General features: G+C 42.1%; 1 protein-coding gene across 1 annotated transcript in view; it reads left to right on the top strand.

Moving 5' to 3' along the window:
* Nucleotides 1–15,094, top strand: part of LOC141443986 (multidrug resistance protein homolog 49-like) — a 36,366-nt gene extending 21,272 nt beyond the window's left edge. The window contains exons 13-21 of the mRNA XM_074109431.1: nucleotides 899–1,011; nucleotides 1,875–2,004; nucleotides 2,558–2,753; nucleotides 3,802–3,964; nucleotides 5,213–5,407; nucleotides 6,998–7,207; nucleotides 8,248–8,394; nucleotides 9,936–10,044; nucleotides 10,768–15,094. Coding sequence (XP_073965532.1) covers nucleotides 899–1,011; nucleotides 1,875–2,004; nucleotides 2,558–2,753; nucleotides 3,802–3,964; nucleotides 5,213–5,407; nucleotides 6,998–7,207; nucleotides 8,248–8,394; nucleotides 9,936–10,044; nucleotides 10,768–10,856 — 1,352 coding nt within the window. The 3' untranslated portion in view covers nucleotides 10,857–15,094. The remainder of the gene's footprint in view (nucleotides 1–898; nucleotides 1,012–1,874; nucleotides 2,005–2,557; nucleotides 2,754–3,801; nucleotides 3,965–5,212; nucleotides 5,408–6,997; nucleotides 7,208–8,247; nucleotides 8,395–9,935; nucleotides 10,045–10,767) is intronic.
* The last annotated feature ends 2,549 nt before the right edge of the window (nucleotides 15,095–17,643 follow it).

Raw genomic sequence — 17,643 nt, 5'->3', positions numbered from 1 at the left:
TCTGCGAAGAATTCGTTTATCTCTATCCCGCGGGACTATGCTGATTTTCCGCAAAATTAGCCTAAGTTAATTTAGTATAAAGTATCTAGTAATATTTTTTTATCTAAGCGTTGTCGGTGTCGGGGGACCGCTAAGGTTAATACTTTAAAAAATACAACATATTTAGTTTCATGTTAACCTTAGCGGGCCCCCGACACCGACAACGCTTAGATAAAAAAATATTACTAGATACTTTATACTAAATTAACTTAGGCTAATTTTGCGGAAAATCATTTTAAGAGACTAGACAAAAGTAATAGATCTATTGCCCGATCGTTATGCCCTTTTAGAATAAGCACATCTAAAATTAATTAAATAGTTGTAGCGAAATTTTAAAAATATCAGCGTCTTTCTCTTTCCAAACAGAATACAGAGAACGAATCAAATTATAGTCTTAGAAATATGAAATCTAGTCAATTGACAAGACAATTGTTCACTTACTATGTACCTTTTATTCTTCTTGCATGAGTGCAAGTTGCAATACGTTGCATGGCCGTAAAGCCATTGAGTTTGTAGTGGTCAATCGAGCGCCACAATTCAATTAAACTTGAACAATTTTCCTGCAAGTGTAAACTGGGCTTTAGATGAACCGAAAATGACATGACGAGACAGACAGCTCCGAGGGTGACACTCATTCCCGGCCCGGATAATACCGGGATGGAAACACCGACCCTGTTTTTCGTGTACACGCCCATAGAAGCTCCTGCCAGTTTCTATGGGCGTGTACACAAAAAACATGGCCGGTATTTCCATGCCGGGAAAGAGTGTCACCCAGCTCCGGAATGCGCGGAAAGCAGCTGTCAAAGTGCGTAGTGGACCCCTGTGATTTACCAACCGTATTGTCGGCTCGGCTCGGCAGGCACCCGGCTGGGCACGGTGCTCCAAGGAGTCAGCACGATGGTGATCGGCGTGGGACTCGCCGCGGCCTACTCCTGGAAGATGACGCTCGTGTCGCTGCTGAGCGTGCCCTGCGTGAGTACTGACCCTATGCTATGAGAGAGAGGGACGGTACGATACGGATTTCGATTATCGAATTTCGTAGTAGACTGAAGACTACGAGGAAGGGACGCGGTCAGTGGCGTAGCTAGGTAACTTAAGGTCCTGGGGCAAAAAATAAACTAGGGCCCCAACTAAACTTTTTAAAATCGTTCGTGTTCCGAATTAGACGTAGGTTCTCTAGATTTGTCTTTTATAGTTTGTACATCAGAGTCTGAGGGGCCCCCGAGCTTGGGGGCCCTGGGGCACTGCCCCGTCTAGCCCTCCGGTAGCTACGCCACTGGACGCGGTGAGGGGAAACAGGAGACGTGACTGGAGCATTGAGCGTTTGTTCCATATGGTTTTCGTGGGCACATTTTTGCTGATACGCTTATGGTAGAAGATACTGTGAGTTTCCAGGTTATCTATTTACTTAGTAAATAGAACATTTGGAAAATGCTCGAAAATGACATCAAGTCCTACAGTCCGGGTTCTGCCTTTTCGCAGAATTATTGTTTGCCAAATCCATTGTCAACTCAATTTTCTCCGAAACCAAATTTTCTTCTCAATGTATTTTCTTATGCTTTTATAGAACACAGTAGGTTAGGTTAGGTTTGTTATATGAAAATTCCGAAAAAATATAGTTTCAGAGGAAATCCTGAGTTGCCAAATGAAACATTTGGGAAATGTGAGTTAGGAAAGGGCAGAGAACCCCTACAGTCATTCATAAAAAAATGTGATCACAAAAATCAAGTGGTTGAAATGATCGAATGTTTTTTCTCCCCGCCCCCTTCCCCCCTCTCTAACTCGTCAGTACAGCTTCAGTAGTAAGTATCTCTATGACTGAATGAATGTTCCAGGTGATGGGCGGCATCTACCTGGAAGGCTACGTGATGAAGAAAGCCGAGGTCAAAGAGAAGCGCGCGCTGGAGGAGGCCTCGCGGGTCGCCACGGAGGCTGTGGCCAACGTGCGCACCGTGCAGAGTCTGGGTAAGAGGAGCGCGCTGGAGGAGGCCTCGCGGGTCGCCATTAACAAATACTGCTACCCTTGTCGCTCTTAATGAGGGCTATCGTTTTTTGTATCACTAGATGGCGCACTGTTGCGTGAGGTTTTTAAGTATGGCTTTCAAAGTCTGTTATTACGGGTATAAAAACAAAGTTTAGATTAAAATCATATTTAATACACCTTAAAACCGTACCATTAAAATATCGAGCATGCCACAGTGTTGCATAGTCCCCGTTTTGTTCGGAAAAAAGGGAGGACAAGTTTCCGAAAGACAAAACTGTCTCAAAACACAGACATTCATTGCCCCGGAACGCATAATTGCCATAATTAATTTCAGGTTATGCAAAATATTCACAAAATTATTCCGATTATAAATAAACCCGCGTAGCTCACCCAAAAACTATGAGATTTGACATTTCGGAGACCTCACGCTACACTAGCGCCTCTAGCGGCGAATTCATTCGCGATAGCCCTCATTCAACCAGAACAAAGAGAAACAAAACTGTTTCCGGATGATGATTCTTAATTCCCCCTCAGCTGTGGAGTCGAGGATCCTCTCGAAGTACCTCGGCAGCCTGTCAGAGGCGGCAGCGCGCGGGGGGGGGGCGGCGCGGCTGCGCGGGCCGGTGTACGGGCTGTGTCTGTGCGCGCCGACCCTCGGGTACGCCGTGTCGCTCGGCTACGGGGGGTACCTGGTGGCGAGGGAGGGGCTGCCCTACGCGTACGCTATACTGTGAGTACCCCCCCCCCCCTCTTACAAACCAATCCTATTCCTATGAATATTATAAATGTAAAAGTTTGTGAGTGAGTGAGTGAGTATGTTTGTTACTTCTTCACGCTGAAACGGCTGGACGGATTTGGATGAAATTTGGCAAAAAGTTAGTTTATAGCCCGGATTAAAACATAGGATACTTTTTATCCCGATATTCCTACAGGATAGAGATAAAATCTGTAAATAATAACCGCTGGGCTTAGAGTCATGAAATTTGATATGTAGGTAGCTGGACGTGTGGAATAACACATAGGCTACTTTTTATCCCGATATTCCCACGGGATAGGGATTAAATCTCGAAATAACAACCGCTGGGCTTAGTGTCATGAAATTTGGCATGGGTGTTTTAATTTAACGTCAATGAAAACCACGATGTAATTTTAGGGAATTCCCACGAGATTTTTATAAAATTTCGGAATTTAAATTCAACTGCTGTATCTAATGATTTAAGCGTGCGGGTAAACGCTAGTAGGTACTAATAGGGCCATCTCATTCCACCGCATAACTGCGTCCCACTTCGGACCAACGTTGGTGCCAACGTGTGGAGCCGTCCTAAGAGGTTTGGGCGCAGCAGTGTATACGTCGGCGGTCGATCGTAAAATCCGCCAGATCCCGAAATTCCTAGGCATATCGTGAAATGGCGCCATCTCATGAATTACCTAAGGGACATCCGCCATATCGTTCAACACTCACCGTTCAACGATTTGCGTAGTAACGTTCAGGCGGGTCATGAAATTCCTAGGCATATCATAAAACGCCGCCATTAAAATTTCATGATTTGGCCAGTTAACCAGTGGTTTCCACCCCATGGACATTTTGTCACCTAACATACCCCGGGGGGAATTTTTTCACCCCCTCCCCCCCTTACTATATTATGTCGCGGACTTCATTTTGAAAAATTATACTACTTATACTCGTAATCTAATGATACCTAATAAGGGGGGGGGGGGGCTAAGTTTAACAGGACTTCTTCCGGCTGATGATGATGTTTACAAGTCCTTCTCCCCAGCGTGTCGGAAGCCCTGATCTACGGCGCCTGGATGCTGGCAGAGGCCCTCTCGTTCGCGCCTAACTTCGCGGCGGCGCGGCGCTCCGGCGCCCGCATCCTGCGCGCCCTGCGGAGGGCCCCTCTGGTGGTCACTGAAGACAGCGCGCGGGAGCTCCCGGACTGGGTAAGTCCGAAGACCATGGGGTAGATGAGGGAAACTTCGACGATCACGACGTAAAAGGATGACGACAGGACAAGAAGGACAGCGACCCTATCGCCATCTAGTCATTAAGTAGGGAAACTAGTTGTACATCGGGCAATAAGTTTTTAGAGTTCCGGGGCCAGAATGGCAAAAACGGAACCCTTATAGTTTCACCATGTCTGCCTGTTTGTCCGTCCGTCCGCGGCTTTGCTCAGGGACTAGCAATGCTAGAAAGCTGTAATTTTGCACGGATATATATGTAAACTATGCCGATGAAATGGTACAATCAAAAATTCAAAACAATTTTTTTTAGGGTACCTCCCATAGACGTAAAGTGGTGATTTTTTTTTTCTTATCCAACTCTATAGTGTGGGGTATCGTTGGATAGATAGGTTAAAACCATTCATTCCATTTTTCATTGTACCATTTTGTCGGCATAGTTTACATATATGTATATCCGTGCAAAATTACAGCTTTCTAGCATTGATAGTCCCTGAGCAAAGCCGCGGACGGACAGACAGACAGACAGACATGGCGAAACTATAAGGGTTCCGTTTTTGCCATTTTGGCTCCGGAACCCTAAAAACACGTGAACAATGCGGTAGTAAACGAGTCTAGGATTACTCCCAATCCTGACTCCATAACCTAACCAACAAAAAGTTTTAACACCCCCGACTTTGTCACTTCAAAGTTCAATATCTCAAAAACTGCTGAACCGATTTTGATGAAGCATGTCTTAAAACCATCGATAGGAAACCTGCTTTCAAATAAAAAAAATCGCATTCAAATCGGTCCACCCGTTTAAGAGCTACAGTGCCACAGACAGACACATAGCGGTCAAGCTTATAACACCCGTCTTTTTGCGTCAGAGGTTAACAAAAACCATGTGTAAACAAAAAGAACTTAGCCAACAATCATCATCATCATCATGTCAGCCGAAAGACGTCCACTGCTGAACATAGGCCTCCCCCGCGGCTCTCCACTCAGACCGGTCTTGTGCTTTCCGCATCCACCGCGACCCCGCGATCTTAACCAGGTCGCCGCTCCATCTTGTTGGAGGCACCAACAGCTCGTCTCCCGGTCCGCGGACGCCATTCGAGAACCTTCTGGCCCCATCGGCCATCAGTCCCGCGAGCAATGTGCCCGCCCACTGCACTTTAGTTCTTCGGGCTATGTCGGTAGCCAACAATGGGTTGGTCTTTATCCATGATGTCGTTAATTCTTCTCCAGACAGCATCAGGCGCCGTCACGTTCTCCGACGTCCACTTCTCGTACCCCACGCGACCCTCGGCGCCGGTGCTGCGGGGTCTCTCCCTGACCCTCGAAGCTGGAAAGCGGCTGGCGCTGGTTGGAGCCAGTGGATGCGGGAAGAGCACGCTCATAGCGCTGCTGCTGAGGAGTTACGACACTGATGGTGGCTGCGTGGTGAGTAGACCTCTGTATACCGTCGGAGTGTGATGCCTCCTGACTGCACACCACTGACGCTGAAGCAAGGGTTGGCAGTTGGTAGTTTGCGCCGCAGTAGCGCGCCATTATTTATTTGTTTTATTTATTTATTAATTTTTGGGAAATACAGCATTACAGTTCGACACCAATGCGCTGCAAAATTCAAATCGTACAAAACAAATAGACATAAAATACATTAAAAAATAAACTATGAATAGTTAGGGATTTTTGAACGTCGTCTTCGTCGCTACCCTAAAACGACGGAACGTATTGGATTGCCTTGACATTTTTATTATTTGTTTAATTGATTGTTCGTAATAGTAAATTTCATAAATTAATTTATAGCAAACCACAACAATACGCGCACCTTAACTCATGTGCGATCGTCCGCGGGCAGTTGCCAGCCCGCTTCAGGGAAGAATAGCGCGGACGATATGTCCGTCGCGCTCGCACTCCACGGTTCCGAGCTCCAAGCACGAACTGCTGCGCACCAGTTGCCTTACCACCGCGGCCGATGCTTGTTGCTCGGAGTTCATATGCGCGCGCGCTAACTCGCACCGAAATCGTTGCTTACTATTTAAATAAGGGTTTAACTGTGACCTACGTGTTACCTTTGTTTTTTTTTATTAATTAAAGTGTTTTCGTGACATTTATTCTTTCATTCATTCATGAGGCGACACATTCCCTCATAAATTCTTGTTTTACTTTTATCAGCGCTGCAGGCGTTTAACGCCTCAGCATAATGCTGAGTCAGCGGCCGTTTCACTTTTGCGAGGACACACAAAATCATATATTTTAATTTTTGTATTTCTTTTTTTTTTGTTTTATTTGTGTTTGCTGTTGTTGTTTTTTAGTTTGGTTGTATTTGTGTGTCTTTGTGAATGTGAATAAATGTCTTCTATTTCTATTTTCTATTTCTAATTATTACGAGTACCTATTATTATTATTTAATTTTACTCTATAATTTGACATTATAAATTCTATTTTTATTTGTTTGTATACATTTTGACGATCCTTTTGTGAATTTCTTCTGACATTTGTGTTTATAATAATTATAATGTATTTTCAAAGGTAACCAATAAATCTATCTATATCTATTCTATGAATTGTTTTCGATGAAATGAAATTCGATAAATAGTTTGTGTCGAAAATACAAACTGAGACATGGATGCACAGAAAAACCAGAAAAAGAGACCAGCACTGGGAATCGAACCCAGGTCCTCAGCTTTCCGTGCTGCGTGCTTTAACCCCTACACCACCGCTGGACAGGAATCTAGACACGATTTTTTCCTATGCATACATATCTCAGGTTGCTTATTTCTACTTTCCTACTTAAGCAGCAGCACTAGCGACATCTATGTGGCATCGACAGACGTCACACTCTTTCGGAACCAACCGCTCACCCAGACAAGAGATGTCGCTACTAAGCAATCAAATTATGATTGCCCGTAAAAGTAACAAATTTGGAGTTGAAATAAAAAAATACAAAAAGACTCCAAAAAAAAACAATCATAAATAGTTTGTAGACATTTGAAGGGGCACCCATTGTACTCTCTCTCTCTCCGTCAGTGCCTGGACGACAAGGACATCAAACGCACTTTGACCCTCCGGCAGCTGCGCGCGCAGCTCGGGCTGGTCCAACAGGAGCCGGCGCTGTTCGAGCGGACCATCCGGGACAACATCGCGTACGGAGACGGCAGCCGCCGCGTGCCCATGGGGGAGATCATAGCCGCCGCGCAGCAGGCTAACGTGCACACGTTCATTGCCAGCTTGCCGCAGGTTAGTGCTTGACCTAGGGTCTCCTGATGGTAAGAGATCACCACCGCCCATAGACATCTGCAACACCAGGGGTATTGCAGCGTTGCCAACCTAGAGGCCTAAGGATACCTCGCGTGCCAGTAATTTCACCGGCTGTCTCACTCTCCACGCCGAAACAACAGTGCAAGCACTGCTGCTTCACGGCAGGATTAGCGAGCAAGATGGTGGTAGCAATCCGGGCGGACCTTGCACAAGGTCCTACCACCTGCAAAAAGCAAGAGTGGGGCAGAATGTGGTCCACTCCGGGCCTCCAGTCCCAGGAGGGGGCTCCAAATGCCCACAAGTTCTCTTGATTGGACAAGGCTAAAACATGCTGCCGAATGGGGTGTCACTCTTTCCCGGCAGGTTAGTGCTTGACCTATAGTCTCCTGATGGTAAGAGATCACCACCGCCCATAGACATCTGCAACACCAGGGGTATTGCAGCGTTGCCAACCTAGAGGCCTAATGGGATACCTCAAGTGCCAGTAATTTCACCGGCTGTCTTACTCTCCACGCCGCTGGACTTACTGCTACTTGCTGGGCTTGGTTGGTTGTCCAGCGGTGGTGTAGCGGTATAGCACACGGCACGGAATGCCGAGGACCTGGGTTCGATTCCCAGCGCTGGTCTTATTTTTCTGGTTTTTCTGTGCATCTATATTTCAGTTTGTGTTTTCGATCTAACTATACTGTTTTTGACAGTAGCAGCCGTGGTGGCCTAGTGGTTTGACCCATCGCCTCTCAAGCAGAGGGTCGTGGGTTCAAACCCCGGCTCGCACCTCTGAGTTTTTCCAAATTCATGTGCGGAATTACATTTGAAATTTACCACGAGCTTTGCGGTGTAGGAAAACATCGTGAGGAAACCTGCACAAACCTGCGAAGCAATTCAATGGTGCGTGTGAAGTTCCCAATCCGCAGTGGGCCCGCGTGGGAACTACGGCCCAAGCCCTCCTGTTCTGAGAGGAGGCCTGTGCCCAGCAGTGGGACGTCTATATACTGGGATGATGATACTGTTTCTGGCAGGGTTACGAGACGCGTCTGGGCCCCGGCGGCGGGTCCCTCTCGGGCGGCCAGAAGCAGCGGATAGCCATCGCGCGGGCGCTGGTGCGCAAGCCGCGGGTGTTGCTGCTGGACGAGGCGACCTCCGCGCTGGATGCGGCCAGCGAGAAGGTAAGGATACCACGTTTCAAAACTTTCGTGACTCTCACTCATAGTCAAAATACCATAACGGGACTTATCACGCTATTTTTACACGAGTAATATTTACCTCGACGTTTCGGCAACGTTACAGTGGCCGTGGTCACGAGTAGACTGAAGTGTGGGGTGTCAAGTCTGCCTAGCAGCGCGAGTGCTTCGAACTACCCGCACTTGATCACTAATAGTACCGGCACTCGTATCACGAACTACCCGCACTTGATCACTTTTATTAGTCACCCTATCACACCGACACACAACACTAACAACGTCCGATCGTCCCTCCGAACATTCATCCCGACGCCGACACTCATTAATAACAGGATTCCACGAAGATGAAAGCTTATACCCATCGTCCCGGTTGAAATTCTTATGCTTTTGATAAGGTTGACATCATGCTGAGTTGGGACCATTTCGTGACAAAATTTATTTCCTTTTTTCTTTTTCTTTTATTTGTAAAAATGTCACGAATAAATGTTTTCCTTTCTTTCTTTCTTTCTTTTTTATTTCAACTGCTTCACGTACCACTTTTGAGTAAAAATGATGTTCCGTGGACAGAGTTTTGGGATTGTGAAGCTCAATCCAGTGGTTTGGCCCATGACTCCAACAAAAAAAAAAGCGTGTTAAGTGCCGTTGGTATTTTGACTATAGAGGTAAGGATACCATCAGTAGAACACGTCCACAGAACAGAGGCCTCCCCCTTAGAACGATGGACGATCACAATGAGGGCTATCGTTTGTCTTTCTAGATGGCGCCACTGTTGTGTGAGGTTTTAAGTGTGGCTTTCAAAGTCTGTTATTACGGGCGTGAAAACAAAATTTAGACTAAAATCATATTTAATACACCGTTTTAACCGTACCATAAAAATATCGACCAAGTCCCGTTTTGTTCGGGAAAAAAGGGAGGACAAAGGTTTCCGAAAGACAAAACTGTCTCAAAACACGGGCATTCATTGCCCCGGAACGCATAATTGCCATAATTAATTTCAGATATTGCAAAATATTCACAAAATTATTCTAATTATAAATAAGCCCGCGTAGCTCATCCAAAAACTACACCCTATGAACGCCTCGGGACAAATGGCTCGTTTTATGCACATGTTGTACAACCTCCTATTATACACGTCCAAAGCCACCACTATTCAAATTGTATAATTGGGGATCCTTCTTTCCTGTCTTAGAATAGAAACATATATTAAAAAAGCTTTTGCCCGCGGCTCGGCCCGCGTGGTATTCGGTTATCGCGCGCTGTTCCTTCGGGAACTGTGCATTTTTCTGTGACAACAAACTTATTATTTTCTTGTAGGCTACTGCCTATGTTACTCTCTGGCCCATAAACTATCTCTATGCCAAAAATCACGTCGATCCGTCGCTCCGTTTCGACGTGAAAGACGGACAAACATACAAACTCACACTTTCGCATATAATATTAGGATGGGTAAAAGTCTGTCTGTCGCGGGCTCTTGGTCTTGGTCCACCCAGAACACTAAACCGGATGCAACTTGTCGCTTGTCGCAGACGGTGCAGGCGGCGCTGGAGGCGGCCTCCGCGGGCCGCACGACCGTCACCGTCGCGCACCGCCTCGCCACCGTCCGCAGCCACGACCTCATCGCCGTCCTCGACAAAGGTATGCCCATAATTAATAGCTTTTTTTGCTGACTGTACTTGTATTGTCACCCAAACTACATTTGCATACCATGTTTCAAGTCGATGCCATTAACCGTTGAAGTTCCGTCCTGCGGAGACGATCCTGGCCGGACTGCCAGGATGTCACTACCAGATTATTGTATTGTCACGCGATTTACATAAGTATTCCAAATTTCAAGTCAATCGGACTACTGGAAGTTGGTCTTTAACTTGCAAGATTTGATTAAAGACACAACGGGACAGAAACGAAGGTCGTCTTGTAGGCTTTTTTAAATCTCGATTTAAGGCTTACACTGACAGTTCTTGTATGAATCTGACAGGACTTAAGACCACTTAAACCTAGATTAAAAAGCCAGCAAGTGGACTTAAATAAAAGTTTTTAATAATAATAAGTAGCGTAGCGTATTAAGTAGCGTAGTAGAAATAAGCAACCTGAGATATGTATGCATAGGAAAAAATCGTGTCTAGATTCCTGTCCAGCGGTGGTGTAGGGGTTATAGCACGCAGCACGGATTGCTGAGGACCTGGGTTCGATTCCCAGTGCTGGTCTCTTTTTCTGATTTTTCTGTGTATCCATGTCTCATTTTCTATTTTCGATATGGTTTCACGGGATACCCGTAAAAGTAACAAATTTGGAGTTGAAATAAAAAATACAAAAAAGACTCCAAAAACCAATCATAATGATGTAACTTGGTGTTGCCAGGCGTGGTGGCCGAGCTGGGCAGCCACGAGGAGCTGGTGCGCCGCAGGGGACTCTACTGGGACCTGCTGCAGCAGCAGGGACCCTGCTGACTCCAGGACACGCCATTTGTGAACAACTTAAATATATTAGCAAATAACCTTCACTTCAAAGTTCAATAACTCAAAAACGGCTCGATTTTGATGGAACATGTCTAAGGACCATTGCTAGAAAACCTGGTTTCAAATAAAGAAAACCGCATTCAAATCGGTCTACCCGTTTAAGAGCTACGGTGCCACAGACAGGCACACATAGCGGTCAAACTTATAACCCCCTCTTTTTGCGTCGGGGGTTAAAAAGTCTAAGTAAAACTAGTTTGTAAGGCACACAGCGAGAAAACGTCAAACAGACGTCATGCCTGACACGCCTAGGGTTGCCAACTTTTTATACAAGAAATTAAGTAAGTATATTTACGTCTGAGAAGGGAAATAAACAGTATTTTCTTCTTTTCATGTTTTTAAGACAAATTTTTGGGTGTTTCTTGCACAAGTTATAAATTTAGTTTCATTTTTAAAAGCCTCACAGACCTTGTCATAAATCATAATCAAACCTAAAATTAAGATAAATAAGGAGGTAATTTTTTATTCAATTAACATTCGCAGATTTGTTCTGAACCACCACTATTGTGATTGTGACTATATATGCTGCAGGTAGTGACTTACTGTGTGCTAGTGTTAGGCAATGTTGATGCTGAAAACAGTATTTCACATACTTTATTTTAGTTCAACAGTAAAAAGTATAATGTAGTGAACAATAATATAATACTGTTTTTAACAGTATAGTTGGCAACCCTAGACACGCCCGCAATTTGACAAAAAATAAATACTAACTAATAAAAACGTAAAGGTAGCATGGCAGCATTCTATTTATTTATCTTATTTTACTCGTAGTGAATTTTAGGATGTCAGATACTTTTAACTGCAAGTTGATAGCTAAATATAGTAGATTGTACAAAAAGAGCATAAAACCCGAGCCGGTACGGCGAGGGTGGACTGGACGGACACGTCGAGGGGAAAGTGGGTTTAATGCTCGAGTTTTGCACTCTGCTTTTCACTTCGATGGCGAGGAAATGAAATAGCAACAGTGGAAACAATTGTTCACTTTGTATGTACCTACCTTACATTGTTCACGCATTATTATTATAATTATATTTTTTTAGTTTTATTTATCTATTTTGATTGATTTCTATTTTTGTAGAAACTTCTTTGTTTGTGGCTGTTCACACGTAATTACCTACCTTGGTCATAGACGAAGATTTTATTTTATGCACTAGAGCATAAAAAGTTAGTTTATGTCGCCTAGATCCAGCATAAACAAACTTTACGAGCATGAGAAGTGAAATAATATTTTTTAAATACCTTTTTGTAAATTCACACGTGCATCATACGCCATGTTGGTATATCAATCAAAGTAACCTAACCATAACCATTTTAATCAGTTCTTAAGTTTAAGCAATATTCTGTACTTATCTAGTACTTATATTTGGCTTATATTTACGATTGACTTATTTCACAGAAGCAAAAGTACATACTTATAATTGACTTATTTATAAGTAAGCCCATACTTATGGATAGGCTTATTACATGTTTTTCTAAGCCAAGAAAATATTGAGTTTATATTGAATTATTGTTCTTCCAAAATACTTATGATTGATCGTTTTAGGCTACGAAATTAGTTATATCTACTTAGGTTTTAGGAACTTATGTGTTCAAGAGAGGACATGTGATCCTGTTTATTCGCATAGAACAAACAGACACCGCATCACAGAACTCACTGCTATATCGGCCATAAATTCGGGCTATAACTTATAACAGGGTTTCTCAAACTTATGGCTCCACGTACCCCTGTTAAAGTTTCTAGACGACAGCGAACCCCTACCCCCCCCCCCCAAAGAAAGTAAATATAACGGAACAATTCACACCAATTAACCTAGTCCCAAAGTAAGCTTAGCAAAGCTTGTGTTATGGGTACTAAGCAACGGATAAATATAATTATATAGATAGATACATACATAAATACATATTAAACACCCAAGACCCGAGAACAAACATTCGTATTTTTCATACAAATATCTGCCCCGACACGGGAATCGAACCCGGGACCTCAAGCTTCGTAGTATCATAATATAATGTACCTATATTATTTATTTCAGTAAGTATATATAAAAGACTCCAAAAACCAATCTTAATCATCTTCCCAGTCTTGCAGCCACCATCACGTAAACCTTGTCGCGAACCCCCTACCGTGAAATAGCGAACCCCTAGGGGTTCGCGTACCCCACTTTGAGAAACCCTGACTTATAAGATACTTTCGCGAAATAACCTTTCTCAAAAAGCGCTTACAAGGCTGCCTGTCTATTGAAGCGGAGCGAGACAGCGGAGCGGAGCGGACATCCGAACCGTGTATATCCATAAGCGCGGAGCGGAGCGAGAAGGTAACTGCGGAGCGAAATAGTGCAGTCTTTCCATACGTGAACTTCCCCGCTTGCGCTCTTTTCTCGGCCCCGCTTCTCCGCTCTTCTTTCCCACTCAGATTCTCGGTTTTGTATGAATTTTTAAGCTAGTTACTAGCGCCCTGCCCACCGAAGACAAGCGGAGATTTTATGCAATTCTATTGGTAGATTTTTATCGCGCTCGCCGCTCCCCTGCCTCACTCCGCTCGACAGGCAGGCAGCCTAAGCCAATAACACACGAATTAAAGTCCGTACCTTTCGTCCTATATCGATATTCTCAACTAATTACATTTCACTCTCGATTGGTCTCAATTTTTACGTCGATCATTATCACCTTCAAGTTACTTTACTTGTATGTCTTACACTACAATATTTATCTCTATTCTACAAGGCAAGGACTAGGTTAGGTCAAGGAAGAAACTAACAGGAGAATCCATACTCCTCTCCCGGCTCACCAGCAAATAGCTGAAGCAAGACTATGGGTAGATAAGAAGCCCCCCGGACCCCCCTCGCAATAAGCTCCAGGGAGTTGAGGACGTGCAGTCGGGTTTTTCAGCCGGTGAAAGTTCAGCCCTGTCTGGGCTCCCTTCCTAGTTTAGTTTAGTTTATTTATTCATTCAATACATCATTACATTATAATTTACATAAATGTCAGTTATAAGAATGTGTATTGAAATCGTCAAAGGTAATAAGATTAGCAATAATTATAAAAAATAAAATTCTAAGCATGTTCTCCTCGAGGGGTCGTCAGACTGAAAACACATTGAAATTTATAATCTAGTAATCCATAATGGAGTTTTTCCGAATGCATGCCGCCATCTACTTTAGAGCAACTCATATTCTTAAAAACTAAAATCCACTAGTGTCTTTGGCCCTTAAGAATACATAATCCAAAAATAAACTGATCTACACACACTATTCACATTATCAATTCTAAATTTTTCAGCCAGTGGTCAGTTAGATGAAGGCGCCACTATTTTTGTGACGTAATTTCTGATCTTAAATACTTGCATAAACGTGGTAACAGTTGTATTATGTAACATTTTAGTTCCTTATACATTCGTTCTGTACTATTTTATAATGGTAGGTTAGGTACCCTAAATTTATTAGGCATGAGGAGATTTGAAGTAGACTACAGATTTTTTATACAGAAGATAAACGTTACTTCTTTAGTAAAGTTGTAAAAAACGTCGTAGTTACTTTATATGGATTTTAAAAGGTACCACGTGTGATTTTAATTAGTTTTAAGTTTAATAAAACAATAGTGCCATATTAAGAAATCAGACGGTGCACTTAAATTAATGTACAGACTAGGAAACTGAATCATGTACCAGGCAGATTTCTTAATCAATTTCGCCATGATGTCTTTGACAAATTTATGGGATATCAACTGTATTCTATTATGTCCTCAAGTAAAAAATCCTCAATTTTAAATAAAACGAAATAGCTCCTTGAGGTAACGACTTCATTATTTACATTAGAGAGTTAATTTTAAATAAAATTTTGTTGTCAGATAATGTTTTTCAAAATTGAATGCGTCGTAGACAAGCAGCCTTATGGAAAAGTATTATCTGCGAAAATGTACTTTAAAATGCACTTTCTGCTTTAGACAATAAAGTCGTTATTTCAATGAACTATTTTATTGTATATTTCCTAAACTGAGTATTATGCGGTTGTGGTCACAATAGAATAGGGTAAAAACCTCCAGTGAATGAACACTTAAGAAACTTTTCTACTTTGAAAAATCACTACTCTGTACTTATTAATAATTGTAATGGTTTTATGTAATTTAATCAATCGTTATTTAATAAACAAGAATTTAATTTCTGCGATTTTTTATTACGTGTATAGTTTTTGAGTTATGCAAGAATTTATAAAAAAGTACCCAAAAACCTAGTAAATGAACGAAAAAGTTAATGAATGAACATAGTAAAACCCAGTGAATGAACATTTTTAGATAGTTTTAATCAACATTTAGAAAAGCATTTTTAACATAAAACGAAGTCTTCTTCTTCAGTTATTATTATATAAATCTTGAGGTAGGTACAGCACCTTCAGTATTCCAATTATGTTTCTGTATTACAAAAATACATATATAATTCTATTAAAGTAGGTACAAATTAAGCACCTTAATATCTTGATTAATTTACTTTTTTTAAAAACTCGTAGCTCAAAATAGATAATTTTTCCGAGTGAACTTTATAGACGTTATATCAAGGTTCAATTTTGTTGACATATTGATTTTAGATAAGTACGAGATTTTTTCAGTGACGATAATCCGAGCTTTATAATAAAACTTAATAAATAACAAACATTAAACTCTATTGATACTCGTATTCTAATCAGTCTGTAATCAGTCTCTAATTAGTTAAAAGTATCATCATTTGGGACAAAAAAATCTTAACAACCCAATTTTTAATTATAGATTGTGGCTAATAACAATAAGCAACTTACTACAAGCAAAATCTACATAATTTTTTAATCATTTTTAATTTATATAAAAATAAAAATCGATCAAAATAAATCAATAAAACAAAAAAATATATAATTATATAGTAATTCATGACAAATAAAAGGTACACACTAACTGAACAATTGTTTTAACTGTTCCTATTTCCTTTCCTCGCAATCCCCATTTTCTCCTCGACGTGTCTATCCACCCTCGCTGTACCGGCTCGGGTGACTATATGAACGTCTTGGGTAAAATGGCTTGTTTTATGCTCTTGTTGTACAATCTAATATTATTAACAAGTCCAATTTAGGAAGTAAAACTATCGTGCATTTCGATCACGTCCATCGTTACCTACGTTGTTCATACATAGGGTTAGTAGGTATCTAGTAAATGAACAAAGCCAAATTTCTATAGTCCATTTACTAGATTTTTCATTCCTATGAATGAACACGTAGTGTCCCAATACTAGTTCAAAGAAACAGAATCGTTTTCTATGCAGAATCTGAAAACACAACCTTAATACGATTGCGTTAACATTTAATTTTAGGAAAAAAACTATATTGAGCCGACACCAGTAAATGAACAGACTGTTCATTTACTGGTTTTAGAACATTTGATAAGCCAGTAATGGAACACCTAAAAATATCAACTTAACTGCAAATAAGCCACTAAAGAGTACAATTATAGAAGATTTAACTCTTAATCTAACCAATAGCTAAACTTTATAGTGGTATACATGAAATAAGCAGTTCAAATGTTACTCCAAACATGCACTGTTCTTATTGGGATCTAATTTTTCCATACAAAACTTCAAAAGCAGAATACGTGAACTTCAAACGCCTGCCATGTTGAAATTGGTCGAAAATAAATTTACCGATTGTTGCCATTGCATAGGAATCGAGTTGCCGGTAAGAAAAAAAATACGACAGTTGGTGGAAATGGCTATATTGCTTATTTTAGGCAAAAAACGTGATTTTGTTCATTCACTGGGGGGGTTCATTCACTGGAGGGTTTACCCTACAATGCTTTCTTCGAAGGTTGGCTGTTAACGAGATCGGACATTCAAATAATTCCTACACTTCACGATACTGGCGTCTACTATATGTCTGTCACAGAAACCCCTTCGTTTTCCAAACAACTTCTAATTGTCTGGGAGAGGGACTTTGAATCCATGTGAGTATTTGGTTGACCTTGAGCAAGCGGTTTGTCAGTGTTGTTCGTCCCAGCCTTCGTGGTCGAGGTCGAGGTCGAGTCGGGGTCGTGTCGGGGTCGTGGTCGGGGTCGTGGTCGTGCAGGGCGGTCAGCAGCAGCGCCTGCGCGGGCGCGGCCAGAGCCCCGGCAGCCGCGACAGCGCCGGCGCCGCGCACGACGCCGCACCCCACCCTGTTAAATAAACTAAAATTATTACTAAATTCGCCAGATTGTTCGTCAGAGTCGGAAAGTGACACTCCAAGTGTTGAATAAATTATATTTTAAAATTCAAATAAGACTTTCAGTTCGATAGCGTAACGTTTAAACCAGGGTTTCTCAAAGTGGGGTACGCGAACCCCTAGGGGTTCGCTATTCGACGGTAGGGGGTTCGCGACAAGGTTTACGTGATGGTGGCTGCAAGACTGGCAAGATGAATAAGATTGGTTTTAGGAGTCTTTTTGTATTTTTTATTTCAACTCCACTTATTTGTTTGTTATCTGATCTGTTGTTGTTTCAGTTTGTATTTTCGTTGGCAAGATGATTATTCGCTGTCGTCTAGAAACTTTAACAGGGGTACGTGGAGCCATAAGTTTGAGAAACTGTTATGAATGTACATCACTACAAAAGAGACACAGCACTATTGACGCCTTATTGGAACTGTCAACGTCTGTCTGACACTGCTACTCTGTGATCTGCAATTCTGCAATTAAACAATATATTATGTACTTATTAGTCGAATTAAAAC

Source organism: Choristoneura fumiferana, chromosome 28 (assembly GCF_025370935.1).
Source record: "Choristoneura fumiferana chromosome 28, NRCan_CFum_1, whole genome shotgun sequence".
Lineage (NCBI taxonomy): Eukaryota > Metazoa > Arthropoda > Insecta > Lepidoptera > Tortricidae > Choristoneura > Choristoneura fumiferana.
The sequence above is the reverse complement of the archived record's forward strand: the minus strand, read 5'-3'. Positions and strand labels throughout refer to the sequence as shown.